Source organism: Enhydra lutris, unplaced genomic scaffold (genome assembly GCF_002288905.1).
Source record: "Enhydra lutris kenyoni isolate GAN:26980312 unplaced genomic scaffold, ASM228890v2 scaffoldscaffold28, whole genome shotgun sequence".
Lineage (NCBI taxonomy): Eukaryota > Metazoa > Chordata > Mammalia > Carnivora > Mustelidae > Enhydra > Enhydra lutris.
This window is the reverse complement of record NW_019154112.1, coordinates 20358908-20381556: the sequence shown is the minus strand read 5'-3', so window position 1 is coordinate 20381556 and position 22649 is coordinate 20358908. Positions and strand designations below refer to the sequence as shown.

The following is a 22649-nucleotide window of genomic DNA, read 5'->3' as shown; positions in this document are numbered from 1 at the left end:
TCACTAAGCAGCATTGTTCATTATTATTCAGATAGTGTAAAATATTTCCACCATTTCTAAGTAGGGGCAATTTACAAAGCAAGTTTGAAAGCTGAGGTTAGTGCCTTCTAGTTCCACCATAAGGGCTTTAAGCATTTATACATTTTCAAGTGAAAAAAGAAAAAAATTAAGGTAGGAGGTTTATAGTTACATTGTCATTGTGTTAATACATTGCCAAATTGTGTTAATGAAAAGACAGCAACATTTAATAGCTAAATTTCCCCCATTTCTTATAATTTTTGTAGCACTTTTGAATTAAATATTTTGTGCAAATAGATTTATATGCTAATTCATTAGCATGTTGGTAGCCTGAAAGAATAATGTCACTAAGACAGCAAAGGTAACAAGTATCCCAAGAAGGACAGAGAACTTCAATGAGTAACGGATGATTAGTAAAAAATGTTTAAATAACACACTATTCCAAAGGTTATTGAAATTATCCCAATTTAATGACTTCCTATAGCTCTGTAATAAAAAGAAAGTATATCTTAAAATGTCTTTGTTGATCCCAAAACACTTTTTGAAGTAAAACTGGGAAACACACAGCAAACACACTAACTGAGAATATAGTGGAGTTTGTATTTCAATGAAAAAAGTCAAAAACCTGAAGCCTGTTCTTGTTGTGCTATCTGCTGCAGGAGTTGTTAACCTGCAATTCATTAAAAGACTTCTGGGGTCCTGAAATTATACATAAAAATGTGGGTCTCTATTGGAGAACATGGGCCATAGTTTTCATCAGGTTCTTAAAGAGTTATTAAGAACAAAAGAGAGAAAGGGAGAGGATGAAAGGAAGCAAGGAAGGAAGGGAGGAAAAAAGAAGGAAGGGAGGGAAGGAGAGGGGAAGAAAGAGAGAGAACCATGTCAGAACCATACAGCTCCATAGAGATACCAAGGCTTTTGCAGTATCAAATGATTCTCTCAATCCATCAACACTAACATCACCTAGGTACCCTCCTTGAAACTGGGAGAAGTATCTTAGAATAAGCAGAGGAAAACTCTCTAACCTATAAAATTTCTGGAACATCTCCCAAATGCAGTGAATGCTTCCCACCCTGAGACTAGCTGAAGATGATGTGCTATGAGTTTCCTGTCCTCTTGCAACTTTGAACAGATTAGAAAAGACACAATTGAGTCCCTAATGTTAACTTTCATTGAGATGTCTGTTCTAACCCTGAAAAGGAATCCTGTGTTAACTATCAGACTTCTTTCATGGGAAGAAGGGGCTAACTTGATTCTTGAGCTATTTCAGGCCAGTTAAGCATCCTAATTTATATCTAAATATTTGGATGGATAAACCCATTCTGAGGTAAAACACTGGTACTAAGATTTGAGCTCAGAGTCTACAAGGACTCCATCGTTTGAAGGCTTAAAAGAAAGGCAACAGGACTTAATATTAGGCTCCCCAAAACTACCCCTAGACATCCTGGCGAGTGTAGCAATTACTCTTCCTAAATCCTGCCTCAAGCCACAGTCTATGAAGCTTTTCACCATTCATCCTTCTATGGAGACTTGGTAAATGGGGCCTTTGATCCCACCAAGATAATTCCTTTATTTAGTATGGAAAACCGCTTGTCCATACCAAGTGCTCAGCTCCATCCACCCATATCTCTCGCTTCCCACACTTACCATACTTATGAACCTTGACTCCCCCCCCCCACTATCACATTTTCAGAACACTAGGTTCCAGTGTCTTATCACTGTGATCCCAGTGATCACATCATGAGGCTTGTTATTTCATCTTGTGACTTTCTCATTCCAGTGGGCAAGCCCAGTTTCCAAGGGTGTTCTGATCTCTCAGTTTGGGTGGTTCTATTTCCTCCAAGTTCCCTTCTGACGCCCTAGGCTGTGAAGGATTTAGTGGCACAATATTCACATGTTCCACACAGAAACAGATTTTGAACTGATGCCATACTGAGTGGCTCAGGCCCCTCTGGCTCTAGTGAGCTCCATTCTTTGCACAATTTCATTTTGATGCCATTTGAAATGCAGGAATCCACCTTAAGAAGACACTGGTAAGGGACGCCTGGGTGGCTCAGTTGGTTAAGCGCCTTCGGCTCAGGTCATGATCCCAGCGTCCTGGGATCGAGTCCCACATCGGGCTCCTTGCTCAGTGGGGAGCCTGCTTCTCCCTCTGCCTCTGCCTGCCACTCTGTCTGCCTGTGCTCATGCTCTCTCTCTCTCTCTCTCTCTCTCTAACAAATAAATAAATAAAATCTTTAAAAAAAGAAGAAGAAGACACTGGTAAGACTGCCATTAGTGTACCAGACCCCTGGCGGTCTGCCGTCTGTGAACTGTTGAAGTCTGGGTCTTAGTGTCTAGATTAAGGGGCACCACTGGCAGCACCCTGAGAGTTGGCTAGTACAATCTTATTCACCTCTCTCTCTCTCCCTCAAACAGCATGGGACAGCTTGTCCTGGGCTTCCTCATTACTGAATGGTTATCCTGGGGTGGACCACCAAGTTGTTTTAGTAGTATCTAACACGCGCTGAATACCTACTCTCTGCTCAGTTTCTGCTAAATGTTTTTACCTACATTCACTCATTTAATCCTCCCAGCAACCATGGGTAGGTACTACTCATCTCTTTATAGATAAGGACCTTGAGGCTTAGAGATACAGAATTTCCCGCAAGATGGCGAGTGCCTTCACGACTCTCCAGCACTTAGAAAACCATAGTTTCTGTTACATGCTTTTCATTTACGCGCCTCCCTGTCCACTGTAGCCTCACCTCTAAAGGAAATCCTCCCAGTTAAGTTTGCTGGGCACCTACCCTATCTCTCTTCGGTCTGTTCTTAGACTAACCTAAACCAGATGAATGAGGGCCAACCAGACATTCCAGCAATGTATCAGCTGTTTCCCAACACACAAGGGATCTGCTCCTCCCCTTTAGCTGGTAAAGGATTTGCCTAGACCACTTTATCCTTCAATGTAGCAAGACTTCTTTTGTTGAAAAATTATAGATCTGTTATTATTTCATTGCCCCATCACTATCATTTGAGTAAATTCAACTCAGCACCTCCAAGAAGCTAAACAAGCTTGGGGGACTAAGCAAAGTATCACTTTGGAAAAATGCCTCTATCAGAGACCATCTGATTGCCCTTCCTAAAAAGGATAGTTCTTGGGGCATCTGGTTGGCTCAGTCAGGTGAGCATACAACTCAAGTTCTCAGGGTCTTAAGTTCAAGCTCCATGTTGGTATGAGCCTACTTTAAAAAAAAAAAAAATGGATAGCCCTAATAATTTGTCTTTATTTTTTTAAGTAAGACTGACTGTGGTTTTCTGATATAGCATCATAGGCATCCAGATTAATTAGCTATGTTTCTTAACGCCTCTCCCACCACTACATCTTGTAAACAATCCCCCATACACACACATATACACACATACTACATGTTTGATCTAAGCTTGTATGAGGGGGATCTGGGTCTTTTTCCTTCAGTTACTAATAAAAATACTACTATTAATAAACTAAATAACCTAAGTAAATAAAATAATGAATATGCAATGATATCAACTCATGACGGTGTACTGTTACTATTCACAAATGGGGAAACAGGCACAGAAACGTTAGTGGATAGTAAGTATTAGATTTATGGTTAGGGATCCAGCCAGTTTGATTGATTCTAGGTCCTGTGTTTGTAACCACTTATGTAACCCTGCTTTGTCATCTAATATACTCACAAAAGATTCAGACTGGAAGACTCTCTCCAGTGACCAACATAGTGAAAAAACAAACAAACAAAAAGTATTTCACTAATCTTTCAATCCTTTGGTAGGAGGACAAGTTTAGTCTCCCCCCTCTTTGTGTGAACAGGAGGTACATCTGCCTGGGGTTCTGCCTCCCCTTGGCTGTTTGAGCAATTTCTCTACTATGGAATCATGAAATCACAACATTGTCCCCAAATGCCACGACCTCTGAGACCCCTGTTCCTCTCGGTTTTTGACACTCCTAAACCTTGAGTTTGGCTTCCACACTTTGAACTCATTCTACTCATCTATCCTTCCTTGCCTTTAGGTAGCTTTCTAGACTTCACCTGAATTAAGTAGATCCATTCCATTTCCTTGGGCTTCCTTCTTCGATCAATACCTGCATTTTCTCCTAACTAGTTTCCTGGTCCTGACTTGCCCTATGGCGACCCACACCCAGTTTGGCAATACAGGTAACAGGAGATGCCCCTTACATTTCCTTCCATCTGCATTATTCTATTAATTTATCGAAGAAAAACACTGTCTCTCATAAAGATACATGAATGTATTTTTCTAAAGACCTATATAGGAGGTAGGGAAATAATTTTAAAAATGTGAAATGTAGTTAATCATTGCCTTTTTTTTTATTTGAATGGTGCTTTGACATGGTATGAAAGAACATTAGAGTGAAAAAATTATTGGTAGTAGATGAGGGGGCAAACCACTTAAGGTGATTTATTAAGTAAATTATCTGAAATATGTGACTCAGCACATTAATTATGTTTTGAACTCAACTTTTGAGAGTATGAAAGTACAAAAATAATAGAAACTATCTAAATGGTAACCAAATATTTCATTAATGTATGATATTAATGTAGGGAATAATGGGGAAAATATTTCAAAGAGAAATTGATTTCTCCTTTCATGTTATAATTGATCTGATAAATTAACATTTGAAAGTTGAATCACTCCTGATTTTCATGCATAGTCATTGATTCTTGCATCAGAACTATTACATTTTGTGAATTTTAGAAATTGGTCTAAAATTTAATGTTCTAGAATATGATTACTTAAAGCAAAAAGCATAATGATCTCATCTTGCCCTCAACTTTCAAGATGAATAGATTGTTCTGCATTAATCAAAAAAAATGTGAAATGGAAGATGATTTACATGACTTATAGTTATTCTAAAATAGAACTTTTAATTGATTATTACTTTCCTTTATGCTTAAGTTGGCATCTGTGTTTCTCATAAATGGGGAAAAGTCACATAAATACCAAGGGTTGGTGGGAGTACAGGGAAGGTAGTAGCAGAAAAACAGCCAAGGAAAAACTACTCACAAAAACTGATATTTCTTAGAAAAGATTTTGGAGGCCCTAGAACCACAGGGAAACTCGACCAGAGTCTCTTTAAGTTTTGCATATACTTTCTTGTGCAAGCTTTCAGACAATTCCACACATGGCTACAGGATTTTTGTAGACAGTTGGTGGGGATAAAAGACATTGTGGAGCAGGTAAAGATTGTCTTCCACCATTCCCAGCCTCTGATTTCTGTGCTAATACCTCTCTGCTATAGAAGTCTTCCTGAATATATCAAGATGGAAGCAAGCCGGTCACCCTGTCTAACTGCAGATAAGACAAAAGCTGGGTCATTTAGCACCTGACTCTCTTGCCAGGTCAGGAGCAACAGAGAAACTGAGAGAGTGCATCACATGTAGTAAGGGTAAGAATGTTTCATGAAGTGTTCGTTTAGTTCTGTGTGTGTGTTTCCTCGATCAAAATGTAAACTGTATTTCTTACTGTGAATTGCCAGAAATGGTTGAAAACCGCTGACATATTATCCAACCAACCACATATCATGGATGTTCTCATGGCTGTGTTTATGTTTAATTTCACATCCTACAAGTACTATCTAGGGAATTAATGAAATGCTTTCTGCTAGCAAAAAATAAAGAGGGGAAGATAACTACCTGGTAAATTTTCTACTATTAGAAACTAAGAGGAGTGTTTAAACATTACCAAATTCACAATATCCTTTCTGAATTTGTTAATTGGCAGGTAATATAAACATTGAATCATCTGTTTGTGGATGTTGTAACAAAATATAGTTCTGAAGTCAACTGAAAAGTAGTCATTCTAAAAGAGGTTCGATATGTTCCTGCCGCTTAGTCTTGAAAGAATTGTGTGTTTTTGAAGATCTTGAGATGTGCTCAATAATTAAATCCTATTAGAAGTAGAAGATTTTAGTACAGGTAGGGATATTACAAAACCAACTTTTTTTAAACTAATTTTCTCCAATTTTCTTATTGTGGTAAAGACAACATAAAATTTACCATCTTAACTGTTTTAAGGTGGATAATTCAGAGGCATTAAGTATGTTCACATTGTTGTGTGACCATCACCACCATCCACATCCTGAACCCTTTTCATCTTGCAAAACTGAAACTCTATAACCATTAAACAATAATTCCCTATTCCCCTTCCCTCCACCCTGGGGTTATTGTCAGCCAGTGACCTAAGAGTCTGGCATCTGTCACCATCCCTAAATGATACTTGACAGGTCCCTATCAGTTAAATCTGGCAAAATTCAATTTTATCAAATAGTAACAATTTGATGTAAGATCTTACCTGCTATATATTATGTCTCTCAATTTCTGTTCTTAATTTATTGTAGTAATGTACAGTGAGGTAAGGCACTGAGGAGAAAGAATTTAAAGTGCCTAGCTTGGGTGCCTGGGTGGCTCAGTGGGTTAAGCCTCTGCCTTCGGCTCAGGCCTTGATCTCAGGGTCCTGGAATTGAGTCCTGCATCAGGCTCTCTACTCAGCAGGGAGTCTGCTTCCCACCCCCTCTCTCTACCTGCTTCTTTGCCTACTTGTGATCTCTCTCTCTCTTTCTCTCTCTCTCTCTGTCAAATAAATAAATAAAATTTAAAAAAATATGTATTACTTATTAAAAATAAATAAATAAAGCACCTGGCTTGCTCCACAGGAAAAGAAATTAAGGTGAAAGAAAAGAAAGCAGATGATACAGTTTAAACTCCATTTAAGTATGATAACTGAGCCACCATGGGATTCAGCAGAGTACTGCTCATCTGCCTGCTACCTTGTTCTTTTATACAGCCTGCAAGCTAAGAATGTTCTTTACATTTTATTTTATTTTATTTTTAAAGATTTTATTTATTTGCCAGAGAGAGAGAGAGAGAGAGCAAGTGAGTACACACAAGCAGGCAGAGGCAGCGAGAGAAGCAGGTTCCCTGCCGAGCAAGGAGCCCGATGTGGGACTCGATCCCAGGACCCTGGGATCATGACCTGAGCCGAAGGCAGCGGCTTAACCCACTGAGCCACCCAGGCGTCCCTGTTCTTTACATTTTAAATAGTCCAAAAAAATCAATATAAGAACAACATACCACGATATATGAAAATTATATAAAATTAAACTTTCAGTGTCCATTAAATAGTTTTATTGGAACATAACCACACTTAGTTTTTACATATTGTTATGTCTGCTTTCATGCTATGAGGGCAGAGTTGAGTAGTTGTGACAGAAACCATATGAGGCAATCTCATCACTTTGTACCAGTGCTCAATACCCTACAAATCACAGTAATGTGGTTACAATAACTTCACGGTGTTTCAGTGTCATGCATATTGTCACACTGTGGCATTTTATATATTTTTTCATTACTAGTACATGCCAGTCTTGTCAAAAAACAAAAAAAAGAGAAAATCATATTTCATGCTTTTAAAGCAGAGTAGACTGTGGCTTATTTTGTTATCACATTAGGTGTTATCAAAGCATCGTGTTTATGATCCAGTGACACTATAGGCATGTTAAAAGAACATAATATGTGTCAATATTACCAAACTAAGCACTCACCACAATATTTCTAATTCACAGGACAGCAACTGTCAGAAAAAAAATAGAAAATGCAAAATGAAATATCTCATCCCAGTAGAATTTCTTCCCCAAAATTAGAAATAGGAGTGCCTGGCTGGCTTAGTCAGTGAAGCATGCGACTCTTGGTCTTGGGGACATGAGTTCAGGCCCCACGTTGGGCGCAGAGCTTACTAAACAAACAAACAAAACAAAGCAAAATGAAATGAAATGAAACTGAGTATGCATACAAAATAAGTTTCTGAGTGGTTCATTTGTTAGCATGCAAGAAAAACCATTAACAGGGACGCCTGGGTGGCTCAGTCGGTTAAGCGGCTGCCTTCAGCTCAGGTCACAATCCCAGCATCCTGGGATCGAGTCCCGCTTTGGGCTCCTTGCTCCGCAAGGAGCCTGCTTCTCCCTCTGACTCTGCCTGCCACTCTGCCTGCCTGTACTCTATCTCTCTGACAAATAAATAAAATTAAAAAAAAAAAAAAACCATTAACAGATAGTGAGTTGGTTAAATCATGCTTGATTGCAGTAGCTAAAGACATGTACCCGGGAAAAAAAAATAATAAACTTACTTAGATCATTAGACTTCCAGCAAAAACAGTTGCTCAAAGAACTGAGAACACCAGGAACAAAATAATAACCAATTTAAAAACAAGGCAAATGACTGAGTTTTTCTTGGTGCTTGATGAGTCAACAGATGCTACTGATACTGCTCAGTTATTCTTTTTTTTTTTAATATATTTATTTATTTGACAGCAGGAGGGATTACAATTAGGAAGAGAGGCAGACAGAGAGAGGGGGAAAGCAGGCTCCCCGCTGGGCAGGAAGCCCGATATGGAGCTCAATCCCAGGACCCTGAGATCATGACCCGAGCTGAAGGCAGAGGCTTAACCCACTGAGCCACCCAGGTGCCCCCTGCTCAGTTATTCTTGTTTGTTTGGGAGTAATTGCTGAGTTTAGAGGGACTGACAAATTAACCTCTATAAGTAGTCTCTGTGAAGCAACTGTAGGAGAGAATATTTTCAAAGAAGTTGAGAAAGCAATGAGTGAGTACAACCTGAAGTGGAATCTACTAAGATGTGTTACAGCTGATGGTGGTAAAAATGTGTGTGGAGCAGGAAAGGGTTTAGTTAGACAAATTTACAAAACTTGTGAAAATAAAAGGTGTTTAAAGCCTATTGTTATTCATGTTGTTATTTATCAGCAGGTACATTGCAGAAAACATTTGAACTTATTACATCTTTTTAAAATAGTTTTATTGAATTTTTATGCACATATCATGCAATTCACCCATTTGAAGAGTACAATTCAATATTCCTTTTGTATTTTCACAGAGTTGTGCAACCATCACCACAATCCAATCTTTTTTAAAGATTTTATTTATTTGACGGAGACACAGCGAGAGAGGGAACACAAGCAGGGGGAGTGGGAGAGGGAGAAGCAGGCTTCCCGCTGAGCAGGGAGCATCATTCAGGGCTCCATCCCAGAACCCTGGGATCATGACCTGAGCTGAAGGCAGCCACTTAACGATTAAGCCACCTGGGCGCCCCCACCACAATCCAATTTTTAAGAAACATCTTTGTTCTCTCTAAATTAAAGGACATTCTTATATGCATTAGCAATCATACCTCCTCTCCACCCCCACCCCCAAAATCTTTTACCCCTAAGAACTCACCAATCTAGTTTCTGTGTCTATAAATTATCTGCTGTTATTCTTGACATTTCATATAAATGGAATCACATAACGTGTGATCTTTTGTGACTGGTGTCTTTCACTTAGCATGTTTCCAAGGCTCATACGTGTTGTAGCATGTATCAGAACTTTATTTCTCAATGCTGAATAATATTTCACTCTAAAGATGCTACATTTTATTTATTCTTCATGAGTTGATAGATATTCTACTTTTTAGCTACTATGAATAATATAGCTATGCATATTTGCATACAAGTTTTTGCATGGATATATGTTTTCATTTCTCTTGGGTATATGCTTAGGAGTAGAATTGATGTGTTCCAGGATGATTTAATGTTTAATTTTTTGGGAAACTGCTGAAGACTGTTTTTCAAAATGCCTGTACCATTTTACAATCCCACCAGCAATGTATAAAGTGTGCCAATGTCCCTGCATCTTTACCAACATGAGCCACCATGGGATTCAGCAAAGTACTGCTCATCTTTTCCAACACTTGTTATTTTCTGTCTTTTTTTTATTATAGCCATCTTGGTGGGTATGAAGTAACATCTCATCATACTTTTTATGAACATTTCTGTAATGATTAATGACATCTTGTCATGTGATTATTGGCTATCTGTGTATCTTCTTTAAAATAATGCCTGTTTAAATCCTTCATCCATTTAAAAAACTGGGTTGTCTTTTATTATTGCATTGTAAGAGTTCTTTATATATACTCTATACAAGCCTCTTATGAGATCTATTTTCAAATGTTTTCTTCCATAGTATGGGCTACCTTTTTTATTTTCTTGATGGTCTCATTTGTGAACACTTTCATTGTCATATTTATAAAATCATTGTCTAACCTAAGATTATAAAATTTACTCCTGTGTTTGCTTCTAAGAGTTTATAGTTTTAGTTCTTACATTTGGGTCTATGATCTAAATGTAAATTTTGAAAATTTGGGCATATAGTGTGAAGTAAGATTTGCTCTTTTGCATTGAATATTCAGTTGTTCCAGCACCATTTGTTGCAAAGACTTTTCTTTCCTCACTTACTTGTCTTTGCAACCTTGTAAAAAATCAATTGATCATAAATGTAAAGGTTTATTCTGGATTCTCAATTCTATTCTAATGATTTAGATGTCTATCTTTATGCCAGTACCACACGGTTTTGCTTACTGTAGCTTTGTACTAAAATTTAAAATTGGGAAATGTGAGTATTAAAAATTCCTTCTTTTTTTCAAGATTGCTTTGGCTATTGTTGATGTCTTGCATTTCCATATAAATTTTAAGATCACCTTTCAATTTCTGAAAATATCGTTATCTTCACTGAACCAATAGTGCCAATGGTGAACTTCCTTCTTCTGGACTTGACCATCATAAATTCCATGAATTTTTTCAGAAATAGAGGTTGAGTATTCTGACTTGCCTTGCTATACAGCATTTCCATAACTTAGTGGTGGTGGAGTTTCACTGCAAATGTGTAAGCTCAGGGCCAAGACTGTAATTTTTAGGAACTGTCCTCAACCACTCCTATGGAATGCTGAGTAGCTTTTGGAACACAGAATGGCTAATGGAAATTAGCTTTTGTAACAGACTTGATAATGTTTCTTAATGAATTCATTAACAATCTACAAGACAAAATTACAAGACAACACAAGTACTTATATGCAAAAATTACACTGAGGTAAAGTCATTTCAATAACCTTAACTTGTCACCCATAAGTAATGTCTCAGGCTGCTTTATACATTTCCCCTCATGCCAAAAGTTATAACAAGAATTGAGATGTTCTTAAAAAAAAAAGAAGAAGAATTGAGATGTTCATCTCCACTTAAATTTGCACCATATGTATTTTTCCAGTTCAAACTACAGTTCTAGTATTGTGTTTCAGACTTCAATGTAAGTACAAAGAAAATTTATCTATTTCAAAATACATTTAGGGGGCACCTTGAGGGCTCAGTCGGTTAAGCATCCCACTCTTGGTTTCAGCTCAGGTCATGATCTCATGGGTCATGAGGTTGAGCCCATCATCCTCCTGCACTCTATACTCAGTGGGGAGTCTGTTTGAAGAGTTTCTCCCTCTGCCCCCCAAATCCCTCTTTCTCTTTCTCTATCTAAAATAAATAAATAAATCTTTAAAAAATACATTTAACTGTGCAATGAGGAACTTCTTCCTAACCTTTAGTTGGAAATAATTAACTGCTGCAATGGAATAGTACACTAAAAAGGTAAATACCAAATGAATTTAATAGAATTCTGTAAAAGTCTACTGAAAGATGAATATCCTCAATTAAAATTATTAACTTATATTGGGAGGTATGAACTTCCTTGGTGATGATTGTGTAATATTGTGAATGTACTAAAAAAGCCAGTGAACATATACTTAAAATTATTAAAATGGTGAATTTTATGTTTTGTGAATTTTATCTCAGTTAAGAAAATTATAAACTCATGGATTAATATCAGTATATGGCAATGCTTGTTGGTGTAAAAGACATTTTCAAATACAGAATACATAAAATCTCATTGCAGAATACTGTTATGCCAAAAAGAAATTAAAAAAAAAAATCTCATTGCAGGTCAGCATTAATAAATGAATACTTGGGAAATGTATTTTGATGGTAGAGAAAACTTTGAATTCCAATTAAACAAGATTTTTTAAAATTCTATTCTCATGAACAGAACTGTCTTACAAAAAGTTATATTCTATTATTAATAGTATATTTGCAATTTTATGAATAAAATTTTGTGAAAACTTCTTTTCTTTTTTGCTATATAAGAATTACGTAATATCCTCAATTTTGCCTCTTGACCTACAAAGCCTAAAATGTTTACTATGTGACCCTTTATAGAAAAACGTTTGTTGACCTTGCTCTGGGTAGATGGATTAATGATACTGGCTAAGAGTGGAGTTTTTATCTGTAGAATGCTTTTTTTTTTAAAGATTTTATTTATTTATTTGACAGACAGAGATCAAGTAGGCAGAGAGGCAGGCAGAGAGAGAGAGGAGGAAGCAGGCTCCCTGCAGAGCAGAGAGCCTGATGCGGGGCTCGATTCCAGGACCCTGGGATCATGACCTGAGCCGAAGGCATAGGCTTTAACCCACTGAGCCACCCAGGGGCCCCTAGAATGCTTTTAATTATATATCCCTGATTTAGGATTGTTTATGGCAAACATACCCAGAACCTCTGGGTTTATAACTTCCTTGAAAAGGTCATGTAAGCTATACAACTCTGAGGTATAAATGGAGATATAAAATGGAGATGTGTTACAACTTAAACACTTCCCACTATGTGAGGTGACCCTCAAACATCATTTAAAGGCTTCACTTAAAAAAAAAATAAAATAAAAATAAAAAAATAAAGGCTTCACTTATTCTAGACCACAGAGTACCTATGTGATCTGAAAAGGAAGGACCTACAAAACCAGCAGGACGCCCTAGACCTCTCTCTACTTGACCTGTGTGCTCGATTGCTTTATCATTAAAATTATTAATAAAGCTTGATGCTAGGTAAAATCCCTTATGTTTGTGAGTCAGATATGATTCACAATTCAGTTCAATTCCATGTATGAGCTCAAATATTATGCATATATGTGAAAATCCAAAGTAAGCTTTCGGAGTCACAACAAACGATTTTGGCAAGACATTACCAAATTATTTCATGCTTGGAGTAAAGAATGGTGAATTTCTCTTAAAGTAGGTAAAAGTGCCATATTTTCTAAAAGAATTATTTGGTATACTTTGGTAAGGAGCTATGTTACCTTCTGCTCAACAGTCTAGATATTTCTTAAAGTCCCTTTAAATTCAGCCCCCTTCTGTATTTAAAGTTTTATTATTTATAATTAATATCTTTTCATAGATACAAACCAATATATGTGAGTAATAAGGATGTTAAGACCAAATGTACTATATCATCTGTGCATAGCAAAAATTAAATTTGATCACTTCAACCTTACCTAATAATTATTATCTACTTTTCAGGTTTTGGAAAATTATTATCCCTTAAAATTTTTTATGAACTGTATCTTTGCCTTTGAGATATATTTTTCTTCCATCCTTTATGGTAAATTCTTAAATTTATACCAAGAAAAGTCTTCCACCTCAAAACTATAGAGTTTTCAGAAAAAAAGCAAAACAAATTTCTAAGCAATTCTTATTGCTTATTAATCCCCCTTGGAATATTTTGATCCTAATGAGATCTACTAGTATTAATGCCTTTTATAACTTTGATCCTGTGAAATACCATCTGCATAAATTTATAATGTTTCTATGTTGGTTTTTAGACTGCTTATAACTGACTGACAAGAAAAAACTTGTACAGATGAAAGTTTTTTTCATACTATTTCATTTTATAAGTGACAATTCACTGCATATCAGTCACGTCCTAGAAACAAGACATCCTCATGATGACGATGAAATTGGAAGATTTTGAATCAAATGAAAATGTGCAAAATTTGTCAGCAAGAGAAAGATAAGAAACATTTAGTAAAAGTATTTTACTTGAGTGGCTACTGTAATTATGAATCATTTAGTTGTATATACATTATGTATCCTTTTTTATTTTTGCTTTTAAGGAAAAACATTAATTTGGGGACTACGTCAAGAATAGTATCATCTACATGGGCATTCCCCCTTCCTACGATTTCAGAAAATCTTTGAGAACTACTTGAGAAAATGCAGAAGATCTTGCAAACAGATGACATTACCAATACCCAAGCTCTTAGAAAAGGAAAAAGGAAAAGGACAGAGACAATGGACTCAGAGAATGCAAATAGTGACATGGATAAAGGACAGGTTGGTGTTCTGTTACCTCAGTATAACTTTATCATCTAGCTCTAGCATAATTCCATAGTGCTTTTCATAATTTTTTACTTCAGTACTTTCTCTTCTTCTATTAACTCATTGTTCCCTTTAATTCTTTGTTCAACCAAGGGAATAAAATTTCATGTTCTCTTTGTAATGTTCAACAAGTTGAGTTAGAAACATACTCAAAAGACATTTTACCTGCTTCTATTTAAGTATGGCCAATTATGCCATTGTTCAAACTTTCACTCATATTCTGGGAAATGAAAGAGAGGAAACTGTCAGAAACTACTTTTAGTACTTTCCTCTCAAAAAGTACTAAAGAAATTGAAATATCTACGTCTTCTTTAAGATTTACTGTTTCTCTTCTTTTTTAGCCCGGTTTGTGGCCCATGTTCATCACTGGTTTAGTGTGGGCTCCTTTCTTTTTTTATTTATTTATTCCTTTTTAAGCTGAATTCCCCACTCCCATTGTCCTCTTATACTTTGGATAACCCAATAATGTGTGTATCCTGTTTCATTTTATTCGTGTGTCTTTGCAGTCCATATATTTGTGTATGTCTTTGTAATACATGTAGTTTGTTATGTGCATGTATTCTTATTTAATTTTTAAGTACATACTATACATTCTTATAGTTTAAAATATTTTTTAATCTTCTGGGGATGGTGTTTAGAGGAATTCAAGATGGTCTGGCATTTGACACACTATTATAAGGTATTCTAAAATATAGCCCCTAGCAAAACTAGGCAGTCCCAAAACTATGGTAATGGAACTGTTTACCTTTATACCAAGAAGATTGGGAAACTGGCAAAATTTGTGGTGGAGTGTTCTCAGTCCATCTTTAAGGAGTTTATGCTATGAGACTTAAAGTTCTTACGAGGATCTAGGGGTGCCTGGGTGGCTCAGTTCATTAAACTTCTGACTCTTGACTTCAGCTTAGGTCATGATCTCAGAGTCCTGAGATTGAGCCCGAGTTGGGCTCCTCCTTTAGTGAGGAGACTTCTTGAGATTCTTTCTCTCCATCTCCCCCCACCCCCCCACATGAAAGCACATGCTTTCTCTCTCAAATAAATAAATAAATCTTTAAAGTTCTTATGAGGCTTTTTAAAATTTAAAAACATGTCAGCAGGGCCCGTGGTGGTTCCACATGTGCTAAATGTGTGCCTGACAGGATTAAGTGCACTTTCTTTAATAAGCAGAAAATTATTGTGAAAGTGTTGAAGGCACAAGAACAGTCAGAAAGCTAAATTAAAGAAATAAAAATAAAGCTTTTCTGAGTTTAAAAAATCAGAAGGTATCTATTTTAATATATACAAATATATATTTTAAGGTAAATGGTGAAAATTCTCACTCACATCCCTGTCTCCCATCCACCCTGTTCCCCCCCCTCCCACCTACACACTATAGGTAACCACATTTATTGCTTTCTTGTTTATCCTTCCAGTGTTTCTTTGTTCAAATAAAACAAATATAAAAATAGATATTTTGTCCCCTCTTTTGCACAAAAAAGTAACTTACCAGATATGCTGCTTTGTACTTTGCTTTTTTACTTAATATTTTTTTAAGATCTATCACTAGTGTATAAAGAACTTTCTCCTTTTTACAGCTCCATATTATTCCACTGTGTCTATGTACCAGTCTTTATTTAGCCAGTCTCCTGTGATGGATATGGCTTGTTTCCAACCTTTTCCTTCTTACCAATCACACTGCATTGTACAACTTTATGGATAGACCATTTAGTACATCATTTAGTAGTACATTGGTATCATGATATATACCTCAATCTGTTTCTGATTTTTCCATCAGCACTGTTTTTAACATCTACTTACATTGCTATTATCAGATTACAACTGATCCATTTTGTCTAACTACTATGGCAGCTCCACAATGTTGAGGATCTCTCTTATCTTGCTGGTCTACCTTACTTAACATGCAACACCTATCTCTGGGTCTAAACTGACTACTCAAGGGGCATCTGGTGGCTCAGTCAGTTAAGCATCTGCCTTCTGCTCAGTCATGATCCCAAAGTCCTGGGTTTGAGTCTTGCATCAGGCTCCCTCTGTAGGGAGTCTGCTTCTCCCTCTTCCTCTATTCCTCTCCCTTGCTCATGTTCTCTCTCTCTTTCTCTCAAATAAATAAGTAAAATCTTTTTTAAGCCCTTTTATATTCAAAGTAATTATTTGTAGATATGTATTTATTGTCATTTTGTTATTTGTTTTGTGGTTATTTCTATAGGTTTTCTCTGATCCTTTCTTCTCTTGCTCTCTTTCATGGTTTTTGGCCTGATATATTTGGATTTCTTTCTCTTTATTCTTCACATATCTTCTCAGTTTTTGACTTGTGGTTACCATTAGGTTTGCACAAAATAGTTTCTGCATAGAACAGTCTATATTAGGTTGATGACTGCTTAATTTTGAAACCATCCTTTACACTTCTCCCCACATTTTAGGTATATAGTGCCATATTCTACATCCTTTCATTTTATGAATAACTCTTTCTGATTTTTACAAAAGTACTTGCTTATATTGCTTTTGTATTTTTTTACTTTTCATACTCTCATTTGTGGTCTTTCCTTTCCATTCAAAGAGTCTCCTTTAATATTTCTCGTAGGGCTGCATTAGTGGTGATGAGTTACTTTATTTTTTATTTTTCTGAAGAACTCTTTATCTCTCCTTCTATTCTGTGTAATAGCCTTGGTGGATAGAGTATTCTTGGCTGCAGATTTTTCCCTTTCAGCACTTTGAATATGTCATGCCACTCCCTCCTGGCCCGCAAAGTTTCTGCTGAAAAATCCACTGAAAACCTTATGGAGTTTCCCTTGTATGTAACTATCTTTTATTCTCTTGTTGCTTTGAAATATTTTTCTTTATCATTACTTTTTGCCATTTTAATTATGTGTCTTGGTGCAGACCTCCTTGGGTTTAATTAGAGGAGGGGGGCTCCCTCTGTGCCTCTTTCCCCCAGATACCTATTTCCTTCCCCAGATTAGGCAAGTTTTAAGCTATTATTTCTTCTTATAAATATTCTGCCCCCTTTTCTCTCTCTTCTTCTGAGATCCTTATAATGAGAATGTTATTATGCTTGATGGAGTCACTGATTTCCCTAAGATTATTCTCAATTTGCATAATTTTCTTTCCTCTCCTTTGCTCAGCTTGGTTACTTTCCATTACTCTATCTTCCATATCATTAATTAATTCTTCTGCTTCATCTAGTCTGCTATTTATTCCATCAAGTATACTTTTTAAAAGATTTTTTGTGTGAGAGAGAGGGAGAAAGAACACATGAGCAGGGGGAGGAACAGAAGGAGAGGGAAAAGCAGACTCCCTGCTGAACAGGAAGTCCAACGTGGGGCTTGATCCCAGGACCCTGGCATTATGACCTGAGCTGAAGGCAGACACTTAACCAACTGAGCCACCCAGATGCCCCAACCATCAAGTGTACTTTGAATTTCATTTATTGTGTTCTTTATCTCTGATTGGTTCTTTTTTTATCTCTGTGTTAAAGGTCTCACTGATGTCCTCCACTCTTTTCTCAAGTCCAGTGAGTATCTTTATGATCATTACTTGAAAATATCTATCAGGCATATTACTTATATCGGTTTTGCTTAGATCTCTTGCTATGATTAGGTCCTGTTCTTTCATTTGGGACATATTCATCTGTCACTTCATTTTGTCTAACTCTCTGTGTCTGTTTCTCTGTGTTAGGAAAGTCAGCTACTTCTCTTGCTTTTAACAATAACAGCCTTATGAAGAAGAGGTCCTATAGTGCCCTGCTGTGCAGTGTTCCCTGTTCCCCAGGGCCTAGCATTTTAGGGAGTATCTCTTATGTGTGTTGCTTGTGCTCTGCTGTTAAGTATTGGCCTCTTCTTCCTTCAGTGCAGTTGTCTGAAGAGGCTCTCTGCCAGCAAGGGTCAGGACCACAATCTTCTATAAGGTTCTGGCATTGTGTGGACTCACTGTCCTCACACTAACAATTTCTATTTCACCAGTTTCCCCAGCACTTACCTGTATCCTGACCAGGACAGAGAGACAATTTGGATTCTCTAGCTGCTTTTCAAGAACTCTGGAGAGTCTGACTGTTTTCTCTTATCCAGCTGTCTAGATACTAATTTTGGCCATTTCTAATTTATGATCCAGAGAGGCACCATGTTACCCTGGTGTTAATGATGGACATGGGGACTCTTTAGGGAGTTGTTTTGTTTTGTTTTTTTAAAGATTTTACTTATTTATTTGTCAAAGAGAGAGAAAGAGAGCAAGCACCAGAAGGGGGAGCAGCAGGCAAAGGGAGAAGCAGGCTCCCTACTGAGCAAGGAGCCCAATGTGGTACTTGATCCCAGGACCCTGGGATCATGACCTGAGCTCAAGGCAGACACTTAACCAACTGAGGCACCCAGATGTCCCTCTTTACAGAGTTTTTAATAAACTGAGGAGCAGGAGCCAACCCTGTTATTCTAGGATTGCTCCTCATTTATCTGGATATTTCTATCATATACCCTTATTCTTGTGACCCATCTCCCCTCCCCCCAAACAGTGGGGTCAAGAAGAGCAAAGACACTTGAATCTGATTTCCTGCCATCCCAGCTCCTTTTTTCCCAGACTTCTCCTGGCACCAGAATGTCTCTTCCCTTCCTGTGCAACATTAAACATTATGTCATACCTTTATCTCTTCTACTCTAAAGTTTATTTATACTCCAGGACCGACTGAGTGGTTCAGTCAGTTAAGCGTCTGCCTTTGGCTTGGGTCATGATCTCCAGGTCCTGGAATCAAGTCCCAGATTGGGATCCCTGCTCAGCAGGGAGTCTGCTTCTCCCTCTCCCTTCATCCCTCCCCCACCACACTGGAGCTCCCTCTCTCTCAAATGAATAAATAAAATATTTTTAAATAAATAAATAAAATAAAAATTAAAAACCTTTATACTCCAGCCTTTTGGCTCTTTATAAATTCCATTCTATACTCCAATTTTCCATATAGATAGAAAGATAGATAGATACACAAGATTAGTAATTTGAATAAATCCTTTCCTGTATCAATCCAGCCTGGGTTTTGCAACCCAAGTACATACATTTTCAGACTATTGTCTTACTATTGACCTTAAAAATTACTTCTAAAACTAAAAGGAAAGCAGGAATGTTTTGTCCTAAATGAATCTTCTCTCTCTTTTCTCTGATGCAATAAGCTCCCAAATTTCTCAGTCTCAACAGAGAGGCTGTGAGTGAAAAGTTAGGGGAGAAATGGAGGGTGGAGATGAGTTACAAAGATCTGAATAGCTGTCTGGTTGATTCTTCTCTGTTATACTATTTTTCTACTTTATATTCTTCACTGAAGTTAGACAGAATCCTGATTTCTGCTATGTGACAGATGTGTGCATGAAACTTTGATGTCTTCCCTTTTCTGAGCTCCCCTGCAGGGGGGAAGACAAAACTGAGGCTAGTTCACTAGGTAGAACAACCCTTCCTCTGGAGCAAGAAATGCCTGGGAGATGAGGGATTTGTAGGTCTGATTAAATCCCTTCAGCATAAAGAACATGGGATAAACCATTAAAGTCACTTTGAACCTTCTTTTGTTGTACCTGCTTTGTATTTTAGAGAGACCCATATTCAGGAAATGCTTTTCTGCCTGGTGAGAGCTCCAGTGAAGATGAAGAGCCTTTAGCAGAACTGTCAAAGGAGGAATTGTGCATGAAAATAAAAAGTCTGAAACAAAAACTAACAAACACCCGGAAAGAAAACAGCCGACTTCGACAGTCTTTGGTCATGCTTCAAGGTAAACTTTGATAAAATTGATATTTTTAGATAAAAGGAAAAATATATGATGAATGAAAATTATTGCAAATCAGCTGTCAAGAGTGAAAAACCAAATCAGTGCCTTAGAGAAAAAAAATCAAAACTCACATTTTAAGAAAATCTATGATTATATAATTTAACACAGAAGCACTCATCTTTAAGCCCTTAGTTTATGGCTTAGGGAATTTTAGATTATTCCTACAAAATATCAAATGTTGTACTCATTTAATAACATTCAATGGCTATTTATTGAGCATTTAATAGCGGTTACTCACTGTGGTAGGCCCCAGAGAGAAAAGATTAGTAAGACAGAAAAAATAAGTTATCGTGTTCATAACGTGTTTATCTTATTCCCCTCTGCTAGGGAAGGTGCTAGAAAATGGGACCTATTATGATACATTATAGAACCACTGGAAATAAAGATCCTGTACATTGAAGTATAGTTTTGGAGTTGGGAAAAGTAGTCTGGGAAAATAGTCACATTCCACTGAAGACTAATAAAGGAGAAAGATCAATTTATGCAAATTAAAAACCACTTGGTATAATGTCTTTTTTAGGATCCTATATTGTATTTAAGTGTTTATTTTTCAAAAATTATGTTTTCCATTTGCAGTTAAGCAACATGCACTATTTTGTGCTGCTGAATATTTGGCAATCATGTCTTGTGTTGGGCAGCATTCTGTTGTAAAACAGTAAATACACAGACCATTTTGAAAATAAATCCCTCTGGCTGCTATGTACAAATGAGTACAAATAACACAAGAAAGAAATCAGGGAAAGGCCACTCTCCAACAGTATTGCAGTCATCCAGACTAACATGATGGCAGCCTAGCCCAGGGCAATGGTTATGGAAGTAAAGAGGACAGTTCTACATAATAATTATGGAGGCAGAACTGATAGGAGACAGATAGAACATGGTGATGAGCTAGATTTTCATTTTGTGGTAATGACTCATATGCTTTCCTAAAAATATTTATTACAGTGAAGACTTCATAGTTTTAAGTAGAAGCAGTTACAGCTAAAAATTATTTATTCCAACACCAAACCATTATGTCTTTATTTTTTTCTACTTTAAATATTGAATTTTTATAACCAATGTTTTGCTTTTTTTTTTCCTCTGGTGAGGTTTTTGTGATTTCAAACAACAGATCATTCTCATTTTCATATAATCTATTCCAGGACTTAGAGTAAGACGAAAAGCTAGTTTATAAAGTTAGTATAAATTGCTGGTTAAAAGTATTGATTTTTGAGTTACGGGCCTTGGTTTGAATCCCAGCTCTGCTTACTGGCTATATAGCTGGTGCCATGTCACTTTACTGGGCCCCCAGCTCCAACTTCAATCCTCTCATCTACAAAATGGTGGGGGGGGGGGGGGTGGCAGGGATAACCTATCATGTCCTTGCTGCTGTGATGATTAGAAGAGATCATTGGAAGAAATGCTTCACCCAAAGCATACGACAGGTGTTCAGTAATGGTATTTATTATTGTTACTGTCTCTGCTTTTATCAACACCAGAACCTGATACATAGAAGCCCCAAAAGAAAATTATTATACCAATTTTTGTTATACATTTAGATGAGAAAATTCTAAGTGTGAGTAGCAAATGAGTTTCAATAGTATGTGAAAAGAATCACTATGACAAGCTTCTTCTCCCTCCCACACTCTCAGTTGCCATTTCATTTTTTCTCTCTGCCAACTTCTCACACCTCCTCCCATATCCTCACTCTCAGTTGATGACTTTGCTTCTGACTTCATTGAGAAATTGAAGGATATGAAATAGACTGTCGTCTCCCTGCACCCATGCTTTATTTTTTTGTATTTTTGTTTTTTAAGTAAGTTCTATGCCAAACTTAGGACTTGAACTCACTACCTCAAGATGAAGAATTGCATGCTCTACCAACTGAACCAGCCAAGTGCCCTATCCCTGCACCTATGCCTTATGCTTCACTCTCTCCTGTCACTCATGATGACCTACTCTCTTGTCTAGCCAAAAACAGGTGGCATCCGATGCCACCTATGCATCGGATGCCATCCTCTTTCACCTAAGGACGTAGCTCCAGAGCTTCTCCTGGCTCTCCAACACAAGATAAAATTTTCCTTCTCTAATGAATCATTCCCCTTAGCACCAGACTTACCATTATTTTAAAAAACAAAACAAAACCCCTTCCAAGCTATTTGCTTCTCCATCTTCCACCCTATTTCTCTCCTCCCCTTTATAGAAAAAACTCCCTAAATGATCTGAAGTTTACTGGTAACAAAGTACCACAAATTGCATAATTTAAACAACAGAACTGTGCTGTCTCCCACTTCTGGAGGCTAGGATTCCAAAATTAAGGTGTCAGCAGGATCACACTCACGCTAAAGGCACCAGGGAAGCCTTCTCTCCCAGCTTCTGGTTGTTCCTTGACTTGAGGCCATGTAGTGCCAGTCTTCCTGTGGTGTTCTCCCCATATGCTTATCTCTCACCATGTCTAAACTTCCCCATTCTTATGAGGACACCAGTCATACTGGATCAGGGCCCACCTTAATGACCTCAGTTAAATTTGATTACATATATAAAGACTCTATTTCCAAATAAGTTTGCACTCTGAGGTACTAGGGGTTAGGACTCCAATTTATCTTTTTGAGGGGACAAATTTAACCCATAACATTCCATATTGCTAATCTCAAAAACCATTTTTTTTTTTTTTGAGAGAGAGAGAGAGAGAGAGAGAGAGAGACAGCACAGAGGGAGAGTAAGAGGGAGAAGCAGAGAGCTCAATGCGGGGCTCGATCCC

General features: G+C 37.2%; 1 protein-coding gene across 1 annotated transcript in view; it reads left to right on the top strand.

Moving 5' to 3' along the window:
- Positions 1 to 13959: 13959 nt before the first annotated feature.
- The window catches only part of LOC111152379 (BEN domain containing 6), a 30896-nt gene continuing 22206 nt past the window's right edge, over positions 13960 to 22649 (top strand). The window contains exons 1-3 of the mRNA XM_022510907.1: positions 13960 to 14079; positions 17594 to 17629; positions 19675 to 19852. Of these exons, the coding sequence (XP_022366615.1) occupies positions 13960 to 14079; positions 17594 to 17629; positions 19675 to 19852 (334 nt within the window). The remainder of the gene's footprint in view (positions 14080 to 17593; positions 17630 to 19674; positions 19853 to 22649) is intronic.